Source organism: Vanellus vanellus, assembly GCF_965231255.1.
Source record: "Vanellus vanellus genome assembly, chromosome: 6".
NCBI lineage: Eukaryota > Metazoa > Chordata > Aves > Charadriiformes > Charadriidae > Vanellus > Vanellus vanellus.
In genome coordinates, this window is record NC_138911.1 from 903659 (window position 1) to 929472 (window position 25814).

Sequence of the window (25814 nt, forward strand, 5' to 3'; positions counted from 1 at the left end):
CTAAACACAGGACAAAAGACGTTTCGGAGACTGCAGTGTGAACTTGGTATGAAACATATCTTTAAGGAGCTATACAAAAAGGGGAAGGGGCAGTTACGACAACCAATTTTCTCTGGCAAGCTGCTCAGACAGACTTGTTCACGTAGCAGGCTTAGGAGCTACCCATGCACTGATGCAATATCCAGATGCTTTAGTGACTCCAGTGTGAAGTATTGCAGAAATGGCTATAATCACAGTTCACATTTATGTTTGAAGAAAAAAATAAAGTTAACAACAAATTGCTCTCTATAATACAAAGTGTACTTGTCCTCTACAAAATCACAGAAAGTTCTCCATGAGGAAAGTTTCTCCCAGTGCAGCTAAGGATTCACAAAGACGTTCTTGGAAAGAGCTGTCAAACATGTCACTTATTTCCTCTCTTAACTCCCTCAGCAGAGGCACTGTGGACTTACCATCTGCATTCAGAATTCTCCCAAAAAGTTTACTCCAGAAATCATTGACAACAGTCCTAAAACAAATAGAGCAGTTTTCAGTGAAACAGTAACGCATACATGACACGTCTGTCAAGGTTTCCGTTTACATTCAGGACTAAATGCCCTGCGAAAGCCAAGCCTGAAATAATAAATTTCACTCACATGAGTAGATGTAAAGGAAAACTAGGAATGTTTTGTTGACTTTATGTGTGGGCCCCCTCGTCTTTCTCCAGTAGGCTTCTGGATAGTAACTAGACAGGCTGTTTCACAGGTCTATGAAAAACACTATTTTTACAGTTGCCTCTTCTAGTGTACCCTACCACTATCACCATACACATTGAGCCACAGCACTTTTAAATTAAAGGAGTTAAAGAGTATTCTTTGAGCCAAAGTTGGCAGATTCCTTTAATGAATAGAGGGCAGATGCAATTCTTATTCCACCATTTGCAAGTTAAGTTCACAAGTCAATATTAAAGGAAAGCCGCAAGAGATATAAAAAAGTCATTTACAGCCAGTTTTACTTTCCTTTTTCCTTGCCTTCCAACTGCTAGAATTCTCTTATAGATAATGTCTCAAAGACAATGAATAGTAGTAAATCCCCACTCTCACAGATATACCCACATAACATGAATAAAAAGGTTAACTGACTCATTAAAGTCTCAGAAAACTGATATCAGAGCTAACTTTGTTCTTTTGTCTTTCACTGGAGTCCATAGACTGCACTGCTTCTGACTACTGCAGCACTTTTCTCCCTCAAGCTAGGAGTTACATTGGCTTTTGAACAACTTATCTGCCTCTGCTTTGTGCAAGTGACTCACAGAACAGCAGCAACTGCAGTCTCAGAAGGAATCTGGCCCGCACTGTTACACTAGTAATTATTTTTAAAAATGTAATAGTTAAGTCATACAGAACCTAACAAAAAAAAAAACAAAAAAACACAAAAGCAAGACTTGAGGCCATTTCCTTCCTGGACTTAGACAAGTAAGAGGCATAGTGGAGGAGGCTAAATGTTGGTAAGGATGTCTAGAGTTATGAGAGATAAAAATAGTCCTAAAAATTCAAACACAGCTTCTATATACTACCTCACATAAGCCTGCACAGATGAAGTTTCCTAAAATAGCACAGAGAAAACAGAAAAACTAAAAACACTCCTGGAAGTGAAAAAAAAAAAAAAATCTTCAAATCCATTTTTTAATAATGGTAACATGCTAAAACCCCCTCCCCTGAAAAAAAAAAAACACAAGTTGTCAAACATTTAGTAATACTCGAAGACTAAGAAAAAAAACAACCAACACTTGATCAGAATTCACATTCTACCTTTCCAGGAGTCTTTACTGCAACACTGACTTAAGTGCTTTGCATTCATTCTCTCAGCTTTTAATTTGGTTCTGCTTTATTGAGTGTCATTGGCCTTAGAAGAACCATTTTTGTGCTTTGCCTTGCAATTCTCCGCTGCTTTGCTATTTTGTTGAACTGGTAATAAAATTAGTGGCTCTATCAGTCATTCCACTATCTTTAAGTTTGTTTAATACTTAAAAATAATTAAGTCCTTTTTAAAAAGCTTTCCTAAGATAAGGAGGTTATAGAAAAAAAAAACAAAACAAAACACCACACCTTCCAAGTCACTTACAGAACTTCCAGCTTCTAGCAGAAAGCACAGAAGTAACATGATCTTTACAAATGAAAAACAGAATTACTGAAAGCAACAGGAAAAATAATCCTGTGTCTTTATGGGTGTTGCAAGTGTCATTGCCACGCGTGGCTGTATTCAAAGGATAAAGCACAAGATTAATATCAATCAGCCGACTCTTCTCACAGGGAAGTGCTTAATTGTACGGCCTCTTTTGGTGGATGAAGATTCCCTGAAGCAGTAAACTTGCTTGTCAGAAATTACTTGAGAATTTATTGAAAGCTCAATTGACGGCAGGAAGTATCATCAATGAAGAGTGAGGTATACTAAGAGATCTATTTGTGAATGGTGAAAAAAATTCAGTGCAGATTCCTTATTCCTGCATAATGAAATGCCCTGTTTACATTGTTGATAAGACTGCAGTATAATATGTAACTAAAGCACCTATGCAAATATTTCTTGGAATTTGAGATATTGAAAAATAAGTATAGATGAATAACAAGTCTATAACGCTTTCAGAAGCAAAGCAGAAGACAGGATGGAAAATGGAAATTCCTTATTTGTACTCCCAACTCCAAAGCAGAGTTATAAACTGATGTACCCAAGCAAGCGATGAGCCGTTATAGCCTGGTTCCAGTTACACAGAACTCATGCCCAGGCTTTAGCTTCTGCCTCCTTAGTCTCCTCTAGCCCTTCACAGGTCTCACTCCCCTTCTACCCACGTCTACCTCCAAGTTCTACCTCTATGCAGAATCCTACTTCTTTCAATCCAGTGTCCCCAGCCTTGACTGAAATTCCTTTCCAATTGACCCCTCCCCATAACAGCCAGCCCCATCCTTCCAAACTCAGACTTACTATACCTGCTACTCAGCTCCTCCTGCTCCAGTTATTGCTATTTTTCCTCATACCCACATCCTGATCAGGTCCCCAACACCCTCTTCCCACTTTCTCAACTCAGGCCCTGTGTGACTTCATCTGCAGTAGCTCAATTTAATCTCTTGTAGAATTAGTTAAATAAATAATAAAAAATTAAATTTAAAAAAGACAACACTTGTCAGAAATCTGTCCCTCTATCCCAACAGAATATTGTTAAACACACATGTTCTGATAGAAATTAAGCTACAGGAGTCCTATTTTTCAGAGCAGGTCAGATTTACTTAGCTCAAAGACATGCAATGTTAGAATATCTGTCAGTAGAGAGCAAAAGCCAATCTCCATCAATGATTTAGTTGCCTCTTTTTTTTTAGTATTTCTGAAACAAAGGCAGTATAATATATGTATTTACTGCCAACCTATAAATCATTGACATTCATCTCTTCAGAGAACAATCACCCTTGGTGACTTTGTTCTTCACAGCTTAGTCCTTTAAGCGATCCTCTGAAGAAAAACCAAAAGCTACCGGGCACAGTATGGCATGCATAGCAAGTACTCAGAAGCCTGCTACAGCCTTGTAACTACTGGTATCAGTCTAAAATAATAGAGAAAACCAGATATACACCGTGTAAAGAAAAAGGCATTTTTCCCCTATACACAGCTTAAGGTGATGAGATTTTTTTTTCCAAAGGTTGAATACAACAAACTGGGAGGTATAAGTAATGCAGGTTGCTAGGGAACTGGACAACTCCCAGACTGGTAGTAGTTTTTCTTAAAGCAATGGTTATGGAAGTATATCCCCAGAGCAAGTGTAGCTAATATACCATGATCTTGAATGCAGATATCTTAAGTAATTTCTGTCATGAGCAGAGTGCTCTGGAAAATCCTTATGAAATGCTAAGGCATAAAATTCTGCACAATGTGACTCACAAAGTGAACAAGTGTTTAGTCTAAGAACAAAGGGTAGATGAAAGCCAAGAAGTCCTATAGCCAAAACATGTGGCTAAAAGAGAGCAGTAGAAATTAATAGCTGAGGACAATGCACCTTAAATTATAATTTGAAATTATTTTCCTTCTTGTGCAGGTATACTGTTTCTGCAACTGTTACAGACAGAATCCTGGCATCAAAGTCTTAGTAGCCCTTCAACAGAGCCTAGAATGAAAAAGGCAAAAAACCCAGATAATCTCCATTTCTAAAGCAATGTGCTCATGGATTTGTTTTTTTCCTGACCACCACCACTTATAAAGTTCTCCATGCTTGGTCTATCAAGTAAAAAGAGAGACTAAAGCAGTCTGGTCTGAATGACTAGAAAAAGCAAAATCTTAACTGGACTGTTAGGCTCATATTGAGCTTAAAGTTGTCTCCTACACAGCACTAGGCTACTATGCAATGAACAAGTCTAGTAGCTCAAAATTTACATCCCCACAGAACAAATGCTTTTGGCAACAGCAGCACTAAGTTCTGTGTTCTAAGCTTTGAAGATGGTACCACTGTGAAGAAAGGGAAGTGAAGTTAGAAGTCTGTTCTTTCCCAGCAGCCTTCTCTGCAAAAGGACTTACTTTGATATATTTTGGCTGATTTTCCAGATGGCATTCTCTTGATAGACCTGGACATGATCCCCAAACAGCATCAAATGGACGATATCTGCAATGCCAACCAAGTCTACCTGCAATCACAACAGACATCAGAAAATTCAACTTCTGTCAACTTTTGCAATCCACTGCAGTTTTCTACTGTTTGTGGTTTTTTTGGTTTTGTTTTGTGTTTTTTTTTTTTTTTTAACGCATTTAAGTCTGCATTGGTCTTTATATCAGAATCTTCCAGAGACCTGCTAAGCAAGAAAATTTCAAAAAGTAAAATTCTGGTTTTGTTGTAGGTTTCTAAACAAATACAGTAGTCACAGCCACTCAACAGCATGGCTAGTCCCTTCACTTAATGCCAGCAATTTACTCAGATGAAAAATTCTCTTTATTATTTATTCAGAGATTTCCACAGAGTTCGCAAAATATAACTTCAGAAAATAAGATTTTGTAAAGGAAACACAGAAACTAAGATGTCCTGCTAAATAGATACTCACCTGATACGGAAAAGAACCTTTCGCCAGAAGCTGTTGTCCATGAGGGGTCTGAGATATTGGAAAGCTGTTAGGCAAACTTACTTGAGACTGTAATCTCAAATCTAGACTATGAGAGAAGTCCACTATCTTCAGAGCTCTTGTCATCTCATCGTTAGCAAATGGATCACAGATCCTGGGCAGAGGAAGCAAATGAAGTATAAGACAATCCAAGAAGCTTCTTTTTTTAAATGACATTTAACAGCATAGTGAAGGTGAGTCTTAGCTATGTCAATGCTCCCCTCTGATGGTTAGTTTAAGAACTACTGCTGAAAGGACTGCCCCCGGATGGGGTACCAGCTGGCAGCCTGAAGGTTAGAGATGATACCGGTATCTCCACAGTAAGCAATGGGAAACACTAAAGGGTTAAGGATGACACTGTTTTGATATGTCACAGTTATCTGAAACATCGTTGGTGGAATGGAAGAATAGCGTAACGTTTAGCACTTCTCCCTCTCCTTCAAGTTCTAAGAATACTTATACAAGAAAGAATTAAGTTTCGTAATACTTAAATAAACCTTTCCAAGTTCGCACACTAGGGAGGACAAACAGAAAGGGCAGTCAGGAGTATCTGTATAGATGATGCTGTACTGCCAAGCCAATATAAACAGATTACACTTCTCATTACTATTGTTCTTACATACTTGTATGCTATGCGCATATTTTGTGATTTATACTACACACGTCCTAGGGTAGCTTTTGCTATCTAAAAAAACCTCCAAAAATGTTATCCTAACTTTGACAGTTTAGTTTGTAATCTCCACAGAGAAATCCAGCAGGAGATATCCAAGTCCATGAAACCACTGTTAGATCAGCAACATCCAAAACAGGATGTGTACACCCTAAGGGATGTGCAAAGCAATCCATTGGGGTGTGTGAAGAAAATATTAGAACTTCAGTAGTACATGTATGTACTTTATAAATAAATTATATTAATAAGTTATACATAAAATATAAAGAAACTATAAATAAAATATTGGGCTGTGCATGTTGATTACTGTATGTTCAAAATAAATTTAAAGTTAACAGCTATTTTTAACATCAGTGAAGACTAAGAACAGCCTCAGTGAATTTATTCTAATGGAATTATATCCAAATCATTAGACATTCCAAAGTTCCCATCTTCCCACACTTAGTTCACAGATCACATTCCAAGTCATATGTGACTTTGTTAACATAATATGGGAAAACGCTTGAAGAGAAAAACTAGATCCGTGAATCAAGTTACAAGCTGGACTGTAGCAGAGGCTGGATATTCCAGTCCCACCTGTCCTTTGTCTTTTAATTTCCAGTTTTTCAGATACATAAGACCAGTAGACACAATATCCAGTTAGCTGTCCAGTACATTGTAAAGTAGAAACTTGTGCACACGGGCAATATACTAAAGAAAATGTTTTTGCTAAGTTTTACAACATAATTGTACACTGCTTCTACAGAAATAAAGAAAAGAAAGGTTTATTCTTAAACAAAGTGTTTTCACTATTTTCAGAATACACTGTAGCCTAGAAAAAAAAAATGGGACTGCAATATCAGTATCCCAACTAAAGAGGGGAAATTACAAAAGCATGAGCACTGTAGCTGAAACTGAGTATTATATATCCTCCCATATTCATACAGAGACGAACCTGTCTCCCAGAAAGAACACCTCTGGACTCAGATCTCCATGGACAATCTCTGCTCTGTGGAGCTTCTCTACTACACCCAGAAGATTATAAACCACCAGTAGGATAATTTCCTCTGTGATGGACTTACAGTCACGAATGGCATCCTGAAAACAGGGAATAAACATGTATCTGTATGACATCTTACCTTAGATTAAGTGAAATATTTATAGCTCACCTTTTTTTCCCTTATTCAACTGTACAGAGATAACAGTCCTACCCTAAATTTAGTATAATCAGATTTTGCTCACCATCAGCCCAGCCAGAATTAAAAGAACCATGAGCTCTTAGGAGACACTATTATTTAGAAGTGGACAAAAGATCAGGAGGAGGAAATTGAACTGAAGACTGAAATCACTATTTAATTTGTGTCCTATTTATATGCACCAATTCAAAATACACTTACAAGACTATTTAAAGTGTTAATCCTTCAGCAAGATACTAAATGCTATGACCTTGCTATAGCTGACTGGGAGACTGGAACTCATTGAAAGATGTCTAGTTAAACAAAGGTTTCAGATGCAAGCCTTGTTGTGGAATAACACGTGGTTCTTGGCTCAGGCCATTTATTACTCATGACTAAAGAAAATGTGAAAATTTGGTTCGAGTTTGTCTCTGAGAAGCATGTGATCTATGAAAGAGAAAGCAGCTCTAAGGCTATAATACAGTCTTAATTTCTATATAGATAAAACAAAAAACCAGATCTAGATTGCAGGATTAAATGTGTGAAACTATCTTCAGCAGTAGCATAATGACAAACAGAACTCACTAATAGTACCTATGCAAGCGTTCATGTCTTCTACAATTGTACTTTGTTTACCAGTACTGACCCCAAGTGTGAAGTGATTTATATCCCTGTGCAGAATAGCACAACCATCTTGATACATGTAACAGCTGCAATTCTCACTGAAGCTTTGGTCAAAGTCAGTATTCAAACGTTCCCGTAACTGAAGCGTGATATAAAAATCCCAAGGCACAGGCTGAGAATACACCTACAAGAAGGTACATAAGAACATTTATTTTTGGAACATAGCAAAAATTGCTCCTCTTTATATTCTTCTCATCCTCTTTCTTTCCCCCCACTTTATGAAGACATTTTCCACAGTCAGAAACTTTTTAATCTATATCAACAATTAGAAAGAGGACTTGAAGTAGCAAACTTCATGCACAGAATTCAGGAATTAAGACCAAACTTACTACATTTTACTTTATATCAGCTGAGGAGATTTTAACATTTCACACTTCTTGTATAACAAACATCATATATGTTACCTTTATTGCAAATCCCTTTGCATCCAACTGGGGAAAGTTAGCTGGAACGGCAAAAAACATCTTGTATTCTTCATTGGTCCAATATTCCCATTTGATAGAGTAAGTCTCATTTCCTGTTATGAAAGTTTACATTCATGAGCTGTCACAGCACATATACATACCCAGGCGGTTCAAGTTGTTCCCCATCTACACCATATAAAACTAGCAAGGGTGAATATGAAGCATATTTCAAACCAATTAGAACATAAATAGATCCCTTGCACTGAAGGGTGTCTGGCATACCTACCTAGCTCAACATCTTTCTCAAGCTCCATGACAGGCAGAGTGCCAGTCTCCAAATTAAAGTCTGGAGAAGCAGTCAATGATTCTGGCATAGGATCTAAAAGCTTTTTACGCTGTTCAGTGTTCCACAAGAACTGAGTTACATCATCACCTAGGAAGACAAGTAATAGAGACAGATGAGCTGAAAGTAGGTGTTGTGTGTCTGTGACTTGGTTATATCTGTCAAGAAAAAGTAACCTGGATATTAGAAGCTTTCTATCAGCATCCTGATTTACTGCATCAGCTTTCAGCAAGTCAATTAATCTCTTTCCAATAGTCTCTTGTTCTGTGAAGTGAACATAACACTCATCTTTGAAACTACCTTACAGACTATCTCATCATGAGGTCTCAATAATTCTACTGCAGTGTCATGTGAAATGTATCTTTCGCAAGAGACAAAGCTCTGAATTAGAGTAGGTACATCTGCTCAGCCATGGCCAAATTCAAACTCTTCTTCAAATTAACACTCCTTTTTTAAAATCTATGTCCAGAGTAAGTGATCTGTTTGTGATTTCTAAATGAAGGGTTTTATTGAAATTCACTCCTTTGAATACAGCAGGGGCTTTAAGTAAGAAAACAAAGCAAAGCTGGACTCCAACTCTGCTGCTCATTGCAATATTAAGAATTTAATGACTTTTACCTCCTGAGGACACACAAGATAATTACATATAAGTCTGGGTTTATTCTCCTGCATGGGACAGAGAGACAAATCATTCAACAAATGAGTTTATCTGTACAAAACCAAGGTAGCCTGAGAAGTGTGGATCTCAAATGATCAGAGTAAAACACAGCAGAACTAGATGGCTTCTACTGATTTCCTCTCCCAAAGACTAAGACTAGTAGCGGGTGACAGCATTTTAAACTTTCTCAGTACAAAGGTAAGAATCCGAGTCTCATTTCTACTGTTATATTTATTTGAAGAGCTATGCAGCAAGATATTGCTCAGGAAGTAGTTCCATGACAGTAGATCCAAGAAATATTGTAAGTTTAAAGCTAAATAGGTGTTCCAATATTTCACTATAGCAAACCTATGAAATTTACTGACATATTTTACAGGAATAAACTGACAGACATCTGAAGCAATTTTTCTGCTCTATGCAGCATTAAGGAATCCTCAGTAGAGTTACTGCATCCAGGTCGAGAACTGCAGTTCAAGGGAGAAAAAAGCAACAGGAATGATCAAAAGTTCAAGAAAGTATGACTAAAACATCTGAACAAATGCCTTTTTTTCTGAGCAGAAGCCATAAAGATTCATCTTGCTCTAAAGATTAGCGTATATGATAAAAAACAAGTGTAAGATCTAGCCAAAATATTTCAGTTCTTTCAGTGACAACACTCTAATTGTATTTTCATTTCAGGTCCTGAGCCGGCTTCATCATAAAATAGTCTGCAGACACACAATAACAGTAACAGTCTTCTCTAGAGTAGATACACTGAGAATTTTCAGATACACGGTTTTAACTATTTTAGTTAATAAACCAAAATCAAAGGAGTTAAAGCAGGTTAAACACCTTGAAAGCTGTCAACACAACACAAACATAATTCTATAGGCCAGATTTTGAAGGCTTTTTGTGACCATTCCTGTTCTAACTGTAATATAAAGATTTGTAACAGAGAGAAACAAAAGGTTTTTGGCTAAGAAAAAAAATAAGTTATCTATTTATGTACTGGTATTGTTTTCCATCAATAGGAAAAAGAAATGTACTGTGATGCTGTAAACTATTGTGCTGCTAAGTTAAGAGCGCAACTTTAAAACCAAAATTATGCAACTTTCACTAGATTTCAAATTATATTCACCTTTTCCAACATAGCACTTATCAGCACATCAGGAGCACACAGTATGATTATAGAGAAAAAAATAACAAAACAAAGCTTAGAAGCTCTCACTACCATCCATAGAATTTTTCATTTCAGAATTTGACCTCATTACTCCTACACAATCCCTGCTTTAAAACCCTAAATAACTTCTCCATCACCTTAATATTTACATCTTTTGGATGCTGACAAGCATGCTATAATGCATACCTCACTACTACTTCTGACAAGGCAGACAAGTTTAGTCACAAGTCAAAGTAATGGGAAATACACAGAAAGCAGAGTAGAACATAGGAAGTACAGAAAAAGCACCATAGTTTAGTGTCAGCTGCAAGTTATTTGCTGTGAGTGAAACTTAGTACTAACCAGTAATGTTTTCACTGATACCTCCAGAATCAGGAACCATTTCAGCAGGCAAGCTCTGAGCAAGTTCCAATTTCTCAGGGATATGCAGGTATTTAATAGTAGATATTTGTGTAACAGAGGAAAGAGAAGATCCTGAGGAGACGGAAGAACCTGATGAGCGAGTATCTTCAACGCTTGCTTCCATGATTGGGCTGTAAATGAAGTCATCAACTGTTCAGACTTTCAGAAGATACAGTGCATAGATAGTGCCAGCCTAGTGACTACAAAAGGATACTGTGCACTCCCAGACTACTTCGTGTTAAAGAAATCCTTTCCCATCCTTAGTAGAAAACCAATAGTTATGTCAGAGCTTCATTTTAGCTTCAATGATTGTTTATACTCGGAATCTTAGTCTACAGATTAACTTTATCTTCTCTTCCATTAACTATGGCTGCTACAACAGAAGACATACTGAATGTTTATTACTTCATTAGCTATCAAAATTCAGACCTAGAGTGCTTTTAAAGCAGAGGGTTGGGTGGAAAATAACTCTTGCTCTTCCTTCCTAATTATAATCAGCATGGTTTCCCAGGAAACTTGCCAAGTAAACAAACACCTTCAGCATGGTATACAAGTTTACATACTAACAGCTAGCAAATCAAACTCAGTTCTAAATTAAGACAACACCATACAACAGATGCTTTTTTCTTTACAATGATAAGAAACAGCAGGTGGTTTGCCAGTTTTCTTCTCTCTAGCTTTTATCCTCTGTAGAACAAATCTAAGCTATAATCACAGATACGTTTCATATGCTAAAATAACTACAGAAGCATACAAATATAAAAGGAACTGATGATTCTACTTTTAATCTCTGGTTACAAAGACCAAATGTGTTTATTAATTTATATGCAAGTTATTTGTTAGAAAAAACATGGGGTTAAGTCCTGCAGCAGTAATGCTGAAAAGCCAAGTGGGCTTGCCATTACCACTGAAATCTGCCCAAGGCAAAATGGACCCCAAGCTAGAAAAACAGCTGTCTTCAGTATATTCTAATCTCTTCAGAAAATTGTTTTTTTCAGCAACAGAATAGTAAAACCACAAGAAATGAAAGACACACAGGAAAAGGGGCTTCAGATGCATTGCTGTTAATTACCTCAGCTTTTTTACACAGAGAGCTTCACTGTACACTCCCTCACAAACTAGCGTTTCCTGATTTAGAGGCACGCTCTTAGATTCTGGACAGTCTTCCTTCAGGACACTCTGTGGAAAAGCAGGATCTGGGATTCTCTGAGCTATCACACCATGAAAGGGCGTTGAGGCCAGATGGGCAGCCCTAACAAAGTCACACGTGTCTTCTGGATTGGCACAAAGGGTTTTGTGCTTGTAGGAGCCTGTCACAATTGCATCTTCAGTCAAAGGTTCAATTCCATTCAGCTCATCCTGAAAAAAGTAGGAAGAGACAGTGAAAAGCCTGTAGATTTTATGTCAAATTTTTGTTAAGTGTGTTTGAAAGCTGAATGTTTCTCTCTCCCATTTCTTCCACGCCACCACCTTCCAACATGACTCTGACACTCAGTATTCATGTAGTCTACTTATTTTGCCCAAATTGAGTAATTGAACCCTAACTGTAGTATAGTTGCATTTTTTCCAACTAGAAAGGGTAGCTTTGTTATCCTCTAGAGTGCTGCAGAGCTGCCATGAACTGTTAAAGGCTATTATTATCTACCACCCCAGAAGTGTATTTCAGTTCAGTTATAAGTACATTATTAAAGTGTTTAGTAAAATGTTTGGCATTGAAGACACATAGAACGTGTAAAGCAGAACTATGCAGTTATCCAGACTGACTCTAGAACCAAAACCAGCATGATGTTTACCATGCGTAACCCTGATAAGTATTTCATATTGTAACTGTACATAAAATCCTTCTCAGCTCAGAATAAAATCCTCAACTCAACCAGTCTAAAGGTCTATTGCAGGATGCAGTAACTAAATCCTTTAGTGCAACAGCAACTACCACCTCTACTGAAAGCTTTACAAACACCTGCAAAACTGCCACATAAAGACACACAGCTTAGGAAACAAGATACAAAGGTTTAAGGGAGTCAAGCACATGGTACTCTGGGTGAAGAACACAGGAGCAGAGATGCTTGTTTGGATGCATGGCAAGAAAGTGGATGGAACAGGAGACTGTGTTTAAGAGTGCAACACTTCATCACACAAAGTTTCAGCAGGAACAATCCTGGCCATTAATCAGTTGCTTAAAATTTGGAAGACTCCTTACCATCACCTCCATATTGGCCACCTTAAAGCCTAACAGAAACATGAAATTTCCAGTGTAACCTTAACATCACCCAATTCAAGTATTGCCATGCCAGACAAAAGTTTAGAATCCCTGCTTATTGCACATCATGTCAATCTCACTCAGTTTAACAGCAGGACATTTCATGTTGGTTTCTCCTTGACAAAAACTGCTCTAGGGTAAATTGTTTCCTTACACAGGCTTCTGGTGGTATGTTTTCCTTTGCAGTTAGAGAATCTGAAGGTTTCCGAACAGCAAGAGGGCGCCGGGCACTTTTCTGCATATGATCTGCAGAACAACTAAGATAAAGTTACATTCCATTAAATATTTGTTAGAGTAGCTTCCGATCTTCAACAGAGATTCCTCTCAAGAGGTTAAGTCTACTGACAATTTCAATCTACCACTGTCTACTACAGAACTACCAGTAAACTGCTATATATACAGCTCTCCAGAATGAGGAAAGTTCATAAAGCAGCTTAAATAGTAGTAGATTGAGGAGGAACAACAGGAGAGTATTTCATCATCATGGACTTCCCAAGTAAAGAAATAAAAAATTACAAATATAAACAAAACAAAAAACCACCCCACATCCATACAAGAAACAGTACTGTATTTCAGATGCTACAGGGAATGGTTTGACACTTCAGTTTTCCCTCCCTCTGAAACCTAGGTCTTACATAATTCTACCTTATATTCTGATTTGCCAAAGTAGAGGATTCATCAAATATGGAGAAAAACGTAAGAGAATCCAGCTGGGGAAGGAGACCTGCATCTGTAAATTAAAACCAAGAGGCTTTATTATATCAACAGTGTATCCAATGCTACTTAAAACATTTAATACACAGTCTTAAAAATACCAGTCCTAGCAGGAAGTTACAAAACTGACATTTAAAGAAACATATTAAAAAGGCTTGGTTTTGTCACGTTAATGAACCACACTTTTACCACCATATTGTGTTAGCTAGCTTGCTCTTTTCAGAACATGCTTCAGAATTTGTACCTTTTTTTGCAATTCTGGCCTCATCTCTCTGTTTCTCCCGTTCATCCTCTGAGTCTGAAAACACATTTTCCCTTTGTGTATCTGGGCATATGTCAGGAGACTGCATAGACTCTGTCAACAATAACAGTAGTCAATTCAGGTCAAAAGTAAATTTCCTCAGCACACACCCTTCCCAACAACAAAACTGAATATGCAATATTTTATTGTATTCCTCTACCAAATCCTCTGAGGAAAAAGAAGGACTTAAAATAGTATCAATGTTAACGTTAAGCTCTTACAGATTTTAGTAAGACCTCATATACGAAAGTGTGAAGAAAACTCTTCAGCTATTAAAAGAAAAATGCTCTTCTGCTTGAAAGTCCTTTCAAACAGTGACAGTTCTCAGACCTCAGATGCTCAGTCTTTTGCTGAATATGGCTAACGGCACTACTGGCACGTTCTCATTTTCATTCTTTTAATCCACCTAGACTTCTTTTTTTCCATTTCGTTGCAGTCTTGCCATTCGTATAAGAGAACACTGCCTTTTAACACAGCCTTCTCCTTAATGGTAAAGAATTCAAATACTTACCCTCAGAACAAGATGGTTTACATAGCTGAGTATCTTCAGAGGCCTGGAATTCACTGTGAAGAAGATACAAACTTGTTTCTTATATTTTACACACCTTCACAAAACACAAATGAACTTTGTAGAAAAGGCAACCCAAGCTGATATATGCTACTTTTAAGAAGTTAAGATCCTTCAGACAAATAATTGAAAATAAAGACAAATTACAGATCCTGGTTAGAGGCTGATGCCTAGGAGTATATTCCATTCTGCCTGTAGAAACAGGCTATCTGTTAGTGATCCATGTTACTCATAACTAATTATCCCCACAAATTTTCTTGTTGCTGGCAAAGAAAATTATTACCTTTGCAACTGAGGCTGTTTCTCCCCAACTTCTGCTGCACTGGAAAAAGCAAACCCTTGTGGTCCCAAAGGTGGTGAAGCTTCTATTATCTCTGTTGGCTGTAGAAACAAAACTATATTTTGGTTCTACAGCAATGGAATCACAAGGCTCCAAGAACATTATGATAATCCTGTGTAGGCTGTTAAAGCCCTGATGGATTAATAGTTGTCTTTAGCCATTTTCATTTGTACTTAATTTACTCGAATGAAAAAAGTCAATTTTTTTTTCTTAGTGCAGTTAAGCATCATTTTATTCTTTGCAACCGTACATAACTTTAACAGGAGATTTTAGTTATACTGCAATTATTAAAGACATATGTAAGCAGTCACATAGCCTACACCAAATTCACAACACTTTGTATTTCGTTATTTAAAATATTTACTATTAAGGCATTATTTATGAAATAGGGAAGGAGGGGAGAGAGAGAGGAAGAGAAAACATACTTTATTAGCCAAACAGAGGAAGTTGGGAAAAGGAAAACCTTTAAAATAATTAACTTTTACTTATTTGCAACCTATAAGAAAACTGAGGTTTAAACACTAGCTAGCAATGACAGACCAAAGTATACTTGCCTGAAAGATATTCTGCTCAAGACTTGTCTGCATAGACAAGGGAAAGAAAGGAATCTAACATAGTAGAGCATACTACTGTCTATAAAACTTAGAAATGAATCAGATATAGCTCTGTGTACTGGTCTTGGCTGGAATGGAGTTAATTTTCTTCATAGTAGCTGGTATGGTGCTACGTTGTAGATTTTTGACCAAAACAATGTTGATAACACACTGGTGTTTCAGCTATTGCTGAACAGTGGTCACACAGCATCAAGGTCTTCTGTTCTTCATGCTGCCACCCCAGTGAGTAGGCTGGGGGCGCACAACAAGTTGGGAGGGTACACAGCTCTGCAGCTGACCCAAAATGACCAAAACGATATTCCATACCATACTACATCAGGCTCAGCAACAAAATATGGAGGAAAGGGGAGATTCAGAATTATGGCATTTGTCTTCTCAAGTAACCATTACGCATGACAGCCTGCTTTCCTGGAAATGGCTAAACATCTGGTTGCCAATGGGAAGTAGTGAATTAATTTTATTTTGCTTTGCTTGCACGCACAGCTTTTGGTTTGCCTATTGAACCTATCTTATCTCAACCCATGAGTTTTCTCACTTTTACCCTTCTGACTCTCTCCCCCACCCCACTGAGGGGGAATGAGCAAGCAGGTGTGTGGTGCTTAGTTGCCTACCAGGGTTAGCCCACACCACTTTGCAACCCTTCACTTCTTTCCCTATTTCCAGCTTCTTCTCCTGTCTTATTTTGCACTACAAATTCTCTGTATAAAAGGAAACCGCACATGAGAAGAACTTCAGAAAGAGTAATTTTCCCATAAGCATTTGGCATACCTTGCATTAAGGTATAAACTTCTACATTTTCTTAAGTAAAGGTATCTTGTCCTATTGTTAAATAACTTAACAATACTTGTAAAGTAATACTACAAAACTTCAAGTCTTTGATTTACACTCCTATAGTGAAAGGATATGGGTTGGGGACAAGTGGGGGAGAACAGAAATATTCCTCTGAGCATTCATTTACCAAGTGATGTATGCATACAATATCCTGAAGTATTCTTTCAAAAAGTTTTAAAAGTGTTAGCCAAAAAGAAATGTATTAGAGACTGTTCCTCCTTTGGTACTTTTTCTTAAAATAGTAGCTATTTGTAAAAGAACAGTTAAATGAGGACAATACTTGTTCACATGGTTGTTGCTGTTTGTCATCTTCTTTCTTCTTTAATTTCTTCTCCAGCTCCTCAATTTTCCTTTGTATTTCTTCCTTCTTCTGTGCTATGGCCTGCATCTCCTCTAAGGAAGAAAGCTTATAAGGCACAATGCATATTTCACATGCAATCTGTGGCTAAAGGCTAAATTATTTTTAAAGGGGCTAAAACCTCTGGTCTTCTTTCCCCATTTCACAGCTTACATGCAAAGCTGTCAGATATGTTACTTTCTACACCTCAGAGCAGTTAAATAACTATTCCAGTGGAAAAAGAAAAGCAGCTGCTATAACAGATAGATGTATGCTGGTAAGTAGTAAGTATAATTTTATAATTCCATCTCAGAATGTCTTATGTCATCCCGTTATGAAGCACACCTTCAGTTTTCTTTTTTGCTTTCTTTCTGTAGATTTCAGCTCGGATCTCTTCCAAAGAAAATTCTTCGACTCCAGCGTAAATTTTATCTTTACAGTACATCACCACCTCTTTCTTTTCTCGAGTATCCTGCTGACGATTTTGCACTCGCTGTAGTGGGTCCTCCTCTTTCTCAGGTTTGCGAGCACTTAAAACATGGTTTATGCTGGGCTCAATTTTGCAGGGAGTCCTGAAAAAACCCACATAGTTATTACTTTGATTATATGTACTTTGCAGTAACACAGAAAAGCAAGCATGGGAGAGAAAATAGCTAATTTCAGAATCTAGTTGTACAATAGTGTAAAAGTATTCTGTTATGTTGATAGAAAAAAAAAAAACAAGAAAAATGGAACAATAGCACATAAGCCAAGCATACCAACTTGGAATTGTGTAATCAGAAAAACATCCCCCACCCCCAAAGTGTTAATAAGGCCCAGTCAAGAGCAAATAAATGATACTCTGAATTGGTGTGCATTCTGGAGCAGGATCTATGTTTACTTTAGGTCACCTGTGTGGTCACACAGATCAATGAACAAGTCCCCAATCATCCTACAAAACAGAATTTATCAGGCAGGATTGGGGGTGGCAGGGGGTGGCACCACGGGGTGGAGAATGAGCAGGACTTAAAATGCCAGGCTTAATCTAGTCCAAGATCTTTCATTTTTAGGTCAAGAAAAAAAAAAAGGGGGGGGGGGAAGATTTAAGATGCAATAAGAAGGGAATTTGCTCCAGGAGAACGTTTTGCATGCTGAGTGACAGAAATGAAGTGCCCCATTACAAAGAAAAAAGTCACAAAAAAAACCCCATTGCTGTGCAGTGAAAGGAGACAGTAGCAGTCAATTTCTTAGCTTGAAAGTGATTTCTGAAAGCGCTACATGCTAATTTCAGGAGAGAGGAACCAGAATTTGTACAGTTTTACAGATACCAGTAATCCAGATGGCTCCAGTAATTATCTGTACCTCAATAAAAGAGATCTGAGCAACTGACCTTAAAAAAAGTGTTAATTGTGGTCTGGGTAAATAGTTCAAAAGAAAACACAGTGCACAGCTCCAACAAGTCTGGTTTGTTTTGCATGTGAATGGACTCACAACCCTGAAACTATCTGGGAGATTATGAGACACACAAGTGCTCCTAATGGTTGGGGGGTTTTTTAAGCTTTTTTTGTGGGGGTAAGGGCTTATTACCAAGATCACTACAGGTTCTACCCAGACCTCTGGATGAGAACTGATGGCATGATTTGCATCCTGTTTACAGTTTCAACACACTTTCAGACTCGATTTGGTTGACGACCATGGCATCATGAGGAAATGGACTCAAAGGCAGAAAAAAAAAATAAATCTGCTTTTAAACATTCAACTACATTGCATAAAACTACGTACAAACTCCCTGCTCAAGGTGCTTACAGCAGATTCAGCATTATGTTCAGTTCCCACCCATTCCTTTTTCCCTGGTATAAAAAGATTCTGCCTTCTGTAAGTAAGCCTTCATCCTAGAAACCAGCATGTCAAGAGATTTAATTCTATGGCATCACTGACTTTCAGGAGGAAGAAATAGTCTTATAGCTTAGACAGAAACTTAATTTTTCATGTGTTCTTAAAGTAAGCTATGACATGTCCTTGATCAGAGCTATTCTGCAATCTACATGCAACATACCAAGCCCACAGGAAAAAAAAAACAACATGCTGTGAGCCACCTTTCAGCGTTCTTTGGTTATATGCAATTCAGAGCCATGGAAGCCATCTGTAATATCAAGCATTCTTTCCCACTTCTCTCTTACAAGAGCCTATGGATTCTATGGCCACCATTAGCCACAGAAAAAGAAAGGTAAGCAGCTTTGCAAAATAATGTATTTTCCTCTGCTCTAACAAGACAGAGCAACCCCATCTCCTGGGATTTTTCAGCATTTCAGTAAGCACTGTACAAGCAAGAAGGTAATTTCAGGCAAAATAGCATACTCCTCTGTGACCTAAGCAACACTGTCGTCATGGAAACTTTGATAGCTTGTTTCAGAATTAAAAAAAAAAAAAACCAAACCAGATCGAGTACAGAGTTCCCAAGATAGAGGAAAACAGCAATAAGCCTCTCTCAATTCAGGGCTGCTTCACAGCAAACAGCATCCTGAGAGGTAACTGTTTTTGTGTAAATACACTGAGTTAAGCTATTAAATTAATTAGCATATATAAATATGATATAGGCTCCCACAAAATGAGCAGTGATAGTCAAATACTTCCCATGTCCTTATGCACCCTCAGCCATTAAGCTAAAGCACAAAGAGCTTCCAGGTTGACAGATTTTACATTCTTGTAGATCCAGAGGCTTGACTATTTGGCAAAACAAGTCACTCTTATGAAGCAGCTTTGATAATTTCAAATGCAATCCCCATTTCAAACTGAAGACTCACATGACTTGTTGCTGAGCTGTCTCTTCCACATACGGGGTGAAACTGGGCAGTGGGCAGGGCACTTCTGTACCAGAACTTGCACTGCTGCGAGGACGCTGATAAAGGAAGACAATGTTAACAGCTTAAAGGTTCAATTTTAGACTCTACATTCTTCTATACTCTTAATCTCCCTTTTCACAGTGTTTGGCTTATTTGTAGTTTTTGTTATTTAAAAAAATTAAGCCTGATAGACTTTTCCAAGATTAATTTACAAGATCAAGTCCGTTACAGACCATCAGCTGAGCACTAGCACCTAAAAAAAGCAAGACTCTCCTCCTGCATGTCCTCATCAGTACCTAGTTTCTGTTATTCTGAGGGAATGCTGGTCAAGCAGGGTATTCCAGTTGTTTCTCCTTTTTGTTTGTTTCCCAGAAATGCTATAGTCCTCATTTTTCAACCAAGACTGATCCAATTCTATGACAGCATTCCTTCTGCTGTCCACCAAGAACTTCCAGACTTCTCAATTTTCCTCTCAGAGGCCATTCCAACACCACAAAAATCCCTTAACTGCTTCTGGGGGCCATTATTTAAGAGAAGACAGATGGAATTTAGTCTGACAACACGCTGCTCTCATCTGCCTATTCGAAATTTCCCTAGACTCTCAAGCACAAAGAGTTAGATGGTGGGGATACTTCAAAGTAACATCTCTTTTCCACCATTTTTCAAACTGTTTACTTGGCCGTCTTCACACTGCAATAAGAGAAAAGCCTCTTTCCTCTGTGTAGCTTTTACTATCTCCAAACATTCACAAAAGGTTATTCTTTCACTGTAATACAAGCCAGAATGAGCATCACACTTCAGTGAAGGGAAAATAAACATTCTCAACTCTTCTGTTAGTTGCAGGGTTTTTTATTTTTTTTTTTAATTAAATCTAAAAAATTTCATTAAAGGGGGAACAGAGAGAACTCTAAGGACAGACATTAAAAGAATATGGAAGCCTTTGGGGACCAGAGTGAATGTTAAGCAGCCTAAAGCAAGGCAACTGATAAAAGTTTTACATTAGTATTTCCTCCTTCTCATTCTTCTCAGCCAAATGAAACCTGTGATTTACTGAACTTTTCCATTCACTTAAAATTGCTTCATATCTGGTAGTAATTATTCCTGGAGTTTCCATGAATTTCAGCCCATTTGCTTCGCTCCTCTCCTAGTTTTTGTTTCTAAGCTTCGCTTATAACGACTTCTATATTGAGAAGTCTAAATATTTTTATCATCTGATTACTTTCTATTCTTCCACTCTTATCTACAAAGAACAGGGGAACACTGGGAGTTATCTAAGGACCTATGAAACAAACTCGATTCCACAGGATTAGTTTCCTTCAGATAGCATCTTGGATCATTTCTCTAGAACATCTTAAACACCTGTAGCTTGGCTGTTTATTTCTCTGTCTCCAGCACTAGTTTAAACCATTGCAGCCTACTTTTTGTCATCCTGTTGTCAGGATAAATATTCCATTGATACAGTAGTTCTTCAATTCTTTTGATCTCCACTCTTCTGTCTTCCTCACAAGCACTTCAAAACAGACTTGCAGAATGCTGTACACACCTTATTTTCATAAGGAGATAGGCAACAAGTTCTTCCTTCAGGTGGTATTGTAGGATACCAATTTAACTCTCTCTTCTTTCTTACATTAATAGCTAATACCTGGCTCCTCTCCCTTTCTTTGCCTAGTGTTTTCCCCCCTTATATTCCTTTTCTGCCCTCCCAACAGTTTGGTAGGCCATCTATACCAATTTTCCTGGTTAGCAAGAATTATAATTTCTTGATTTAAGAACTCTACAGAGTGTTTTTTAACTTATTCTAGCAAGATCAACTTGCTACACTGGAACAGGTTATGCATAGCCAGAGCCTCTTTAGAAAGAGGCTAGGAAGATCTGTAGTTAAATAGATACAAATCCCAGGCAAGGGAAAAAAAAAGTATGACCTTTGTCTCAAGCATCAGAAGTAGTCATCAGCTTACACACAACTTCCTCGTTTTTGCCAGTCTATTTTGAGACTCCTTACCCTGCCAGAGTTCCAAGGTCCTGCACTTAGTTCATTCTCCTTGGCCCTTGGAGCTGGAGGTGCTGTCCATGGCTGTGGTGTAAGTACAGGAATCTCAGGTCCAGAAGCTGAATTTTCATCAAATACAGCAAAACCCGGATTATTTGAAAGCTGCTGAGAAGTTAGAGTCTGGAAGCTTCTGGTTTGGTTTGTGGCTAGAAGCAAAAAGATTTGTGCAAATTAACATTTAAGTAGCACACTCCAGTGCAAATTCCACAACAAAAAGATGTGGACTTCCAACAATATGTGGTTCCAGCAACTGGATGTACCTTTAAGTGCATCTCCTACACGACTAATTGGGGCTCTCACTTTTTTCTTCCCCCTGCCTTTTAGATCTGCTAGTGAACTTCTCTGAGGTTCGACATCTCCCAGAAGTCCCGGGTCTCTTTCATCACAAGTTTCCTCAAGCCCCAGTAGCGTCTGACGAGAAACACGGGTCTGAAACTGCCTGAGAAAAATATTGGAGAAGTCAGCATAAACTTCACTGTACTAGGCATGCACTGAATCACATAAGACTACTTTAAGTTCTTCACTTGAGCTAGAAGCTTACCTGTGATGGGACTGGAGTTTGTCCAAAGGCTCAGCCTTGCGCTGAAGACCTTCCTGGAATACCAGGTCTGCTTTCTTAAAGCTTCCTCTAGCCTCAAGTACTTCAGCCCAAGTGATGTAGAGTAGTGCCAGTGTTGTGCCAATTTCCTGGCTGTGTAGATAACTGTACAGATCCAGAGGCTCATTACACAAATTTCCCTGAAACAATCAAATTACTTCAGTAATTGCATTGGACTATAAAGGATTCCAAGTTGACGTCTGCATTTTGATGCCTCCTGCAAGACCGCATTGATTTCAACACAAGTCTTAGAGGAGCAGTTGTAAGGCCAGGACATAAAATTGATTCATGTCACAGTGCACAAAGTAAAGGAAAGGAAATCAGTAGGAGAAGAATAACAAGAAAAACCTCTGACTGCATGTATATATTTGTTAATATTATTACCAATCCCTTAATTCTAGCCTACATATTCAGTCACTTTAGATTTATTTTTTTTATCTGAGATAATTAAATGATTGAACTATGTCACATTAGTGTTCCTGAGACTGATTTTTTTTTTATCTTTAGATAAAAAACAACATATTTCTTGCCAGTTTCAGAACTAGTAAATCAGCTCAGGAAGCTAAACCTGGAGAAAAGCTGCTTTGAGACAACGAGAACAACAAAAACTATAGCAATGGAGAGACAGGGCACACCCAGAACACATGCGGCTCGGTTTTTCTTAAACGCAGGATGTGGATAAAAGACAGAAGTTAAAATAACTGCCATGACAGATATAACATCTAAAACGTGTCTTTAAATCACTCTTTCTTCTTAAACTATTGAGCTCTACCTATTCAAACTAGCTTTTGCAAAACAAAACTTAAGAAATTTGTAGCTGGCCAAACTGAATGATCCTAAAAAAGGTGTGAAGATCCTATTGAAAATGAAAAGTGTAATTCAAGAGTAGGTAACATGTTTGCAGAGCAATACTTCTTATACTGCACCAGTTGCACAATATATACTTTTACTCTGTTATTACAAAAATCAGCTTAACTGTGTCCAAACGACATGACAAGTACCAAGAAAAAGCAGCACCCAAGAGATATTCACAAAACACTCACAAACTTGAGCCAGAGATTAAGATAGCGGGGATCTTTGTAGTATTGCCGCTGTTCATTGAGTGCTTTCACTGCCCTTTCCAATATTGCTGCGAGATTGCTCTCCTTTCCACCTTGGGGGAAGGTTTGCTCTGTCCACTTGATGTACCTAGAGATGGAATATATTCATAGGAAGTCAGTTCTGAATATGATACAAGGCTTCTGTTTGATACAATGTAAGGAGATTTAGAAAAAAAAGGGCATATTATTGAAACACAACATATTACTCAAAAAAAAATGTTATAGAATTTATCTTTTCATGAGTTTCTTATTAGACTATTCTTTCCCAAGCTTTTAAAAGGATATCTGACCTTTCTATTCTTTCTTCTGAAATAAAAGGAAACTTACCGGTCCCAGACATCTAGTGGATCATCTCCAGAGTAGAATCGGATCTCAGATTCAAACTCCCTAAAGAAAAAAATTATCCAACCAATAAATACATGTGTAGAACTGTAAAGATGATTTCTGCACTGTAAATTAAGACCTTCACTCTCACTCATACCATTTTGTAGGTCTATAAAAAAAAAAAAGGCTAAGTTACCATATATTTAGACTTGTGCTTTTACTGAGACCAGAAGAATCAAAAAATAAGCTTTTGACTGTTCTTCAACATGAAAGCACTGGGCAATGTATCATTATTTACCAAGAACAGATATGCATCTTTCCAACGGATATTTCCAAGAATTTCTATGACCCCAAAGCTTAGATGGTCTCCCTTGCCAGAATGCCTGTTTTGTTGTGAAGAGTTACTAGCAAACAGATCTATTGTGAAGTTTAAACAAGGGATGTTTCATACAAAAATTAAGTATAGAAGAAGGTTGGAGTGATGATGGAAAAGCCTGGTGATCAGACAGCTACAGAACTGCACCAGACACATCTAAGTGGCTACACTGACAGTCATCATCTCGTCTCATTCTTCAACTCCTGTGCATCATTCCATCCCTACAACATGATGACTTCAGCCTCAGGCAGCACATCAAGAAAGAAAACCACCTTGCAGCTTGAGTTAGACAGGAACATTAGCTTGTGTTTAGCAGTTGCTTGACCCTGTAAAGCTCCCCAGGCAGTCCCTTGCTCACGGAAGGCTCCGCTCAAGTGTAACACCTCATAAACATAGTGAGTCAAGTACGACAAACCCTCTTGCAGACCCCAGTACAATAACAATTCCATACTTTTCCATGAAAAAAATCCAGATCCAGCTGATAAGCACCAGTTCAGTAAGTACTGACTAGATGTTCATAGACTTTGCTAACTTCACATGAAACCACCCAGATGGTTCAAAATGACAAACACCAATACTTCCAGTTCTGAAGTACAGACACAACTATGCAGACTCTTCACAAAGTCAGCTTGGCCTTGACAGATGTGCTGGTTTTGGCTGCGATAGAGTTAGTTTTCTTCATAGTAGCTAACATAGGGCTATGTTTTGGATTTGTGCTGAAAACAGTGTTGAAAATATAAAGAACGTTATTGTTGAGCAGTGTCTCCTAAAAAATACTCTGCTTCAATAGGTTATAGTAGGAAAGACAAAAAGGCTCTCCTCCTTGTGACCTTTATGTATTTTTCTTAAAGAGTACATTTAAAAGCACAACTGTTTGTTGTTTAAATGCTCCATTGCAAACCTAAAAATAGTAGTCTATACTGTACAGCACCCACAGCAAGTAGTCCTAAATTCCTGGACTGTGATAGTACCACAGACATCAGTTACTAAACTTCCGTTCTTCTATGCTTTTTTCAATGCCTATGAGATTAGTACAATTAAATAACACCTAGAAAAGCTGATGAGGAGGCAGGAAGATAAGGAGAACGAAGGTATCAAAACATCGCTCACTGTCTTTTTTGCTGAACAGCAGTGTGGATAGAGGTATCCTGCTGAGCCAGTGCTTCCTGCAAGGTGGACATGACACGGCCCTGCCGGAGGGGCTGCACATTCTCTTTGCTCAGCTCCCACTCATCATTGCAGTCCTGTGACATGACAGCCTCTCCTTTAAACTCTGCATTAACAAAAAACAGTAAGGAGTTGATTTGTTAGATAGGATAGTAAACTGAAACCTGACAGATCTGACTATCATTAGCTAATCATAGAATGGTTAGAGTTGGAATGGACCTCAAAGTTCATCTCGTGCCACCCCCCTGCCCTGGGTAGGGACACCTCCCACCAGCCCAGGTTGCTCCCAGCCCCGTGCAACCTGGCCTTGAACACCTCTAGGGATGGGGCAGCCACAGCTTCCCTGGGCACCCTGCGCCAGGGGCTCACCACACTCACAGTGAAAAATTTCTTCCTAATATCTCATCTAAATCTCCCCTCTTCCAGTTTAAAACCGTTCCCCCTCGTCCTATGGCTCCGCTCCCTGATCAAGAGTCCCTCCCCAGCTCTCCTGGAGCACCTTTAGGCACTGGAAGGGGCTCCGAGGTCCCCCCGGAGCCTTCTCTTCTCCAGGCTGACCCCCTCCACACCTCTCCCAGCCTCTCCTCCCAGCAGAGGGGCTCCAGCCCTCCCAGCATCTCGGTGACCTCCTCTAGACCTACCACACTTTCTGTGTAGCTATAAGCACACCGTTTAGATCCCAAACTTTTAGAGGGAATTGGGCATTTAACTACCCTCCACGTGAATTATATGAAACAAGAGCTAAGCACTTATTTACAACCAAGAATCTCAGGCAGGTGATGCTAGCAGCAAAGGCTACTGAGATGAAGCTGTTTCCCTCCCCACCT

General features: G+C 38.4%; 1 protein-coding gene across 1 annotated transcript; it reads right to left on the bottom strand.

Annotated features, from left to right (window-relative positions):
* Positions 1–191: 191 nt before the first annotated feature.
* BUB1B (BUB1 mitotic checkpoint serine/threonine kinase B) lies at positions 192–25073 on the bottom strand (the record flags this gene model as incomplete). Its single annotated transcript, XM_082485671.1, has 23 exons — positions 192–508; positions 4537–4643; positions 5055–5226; positions 6716–6858; positions 7582–7743; positions 8024–8136; positions 8310–8456; positions 10526–10716; positions 11658–11944; positions 13000–13102; positions 13491–13575; positions 13804–13914; positions 14372–14424; positions 14712–14809; positions 16494–16606; positions 16896–17122; positions 19334–19428; positions 21375–21568; positions 21683–21861; positions 21964–22160; positions 23064–23208; positions 23448–23507; positions 24931–25073. 23 exons carry the CDS (start codon positions 25071–25073, stop codon positions 319–321), a joined length of 3315 nt encoding a protein of 1104 aa, XP_082341797.1. The 3' UTR covers positions 192–318.
* Between the last annotated feature and the right edge of the window lie 741 nt (positions 25074–25814).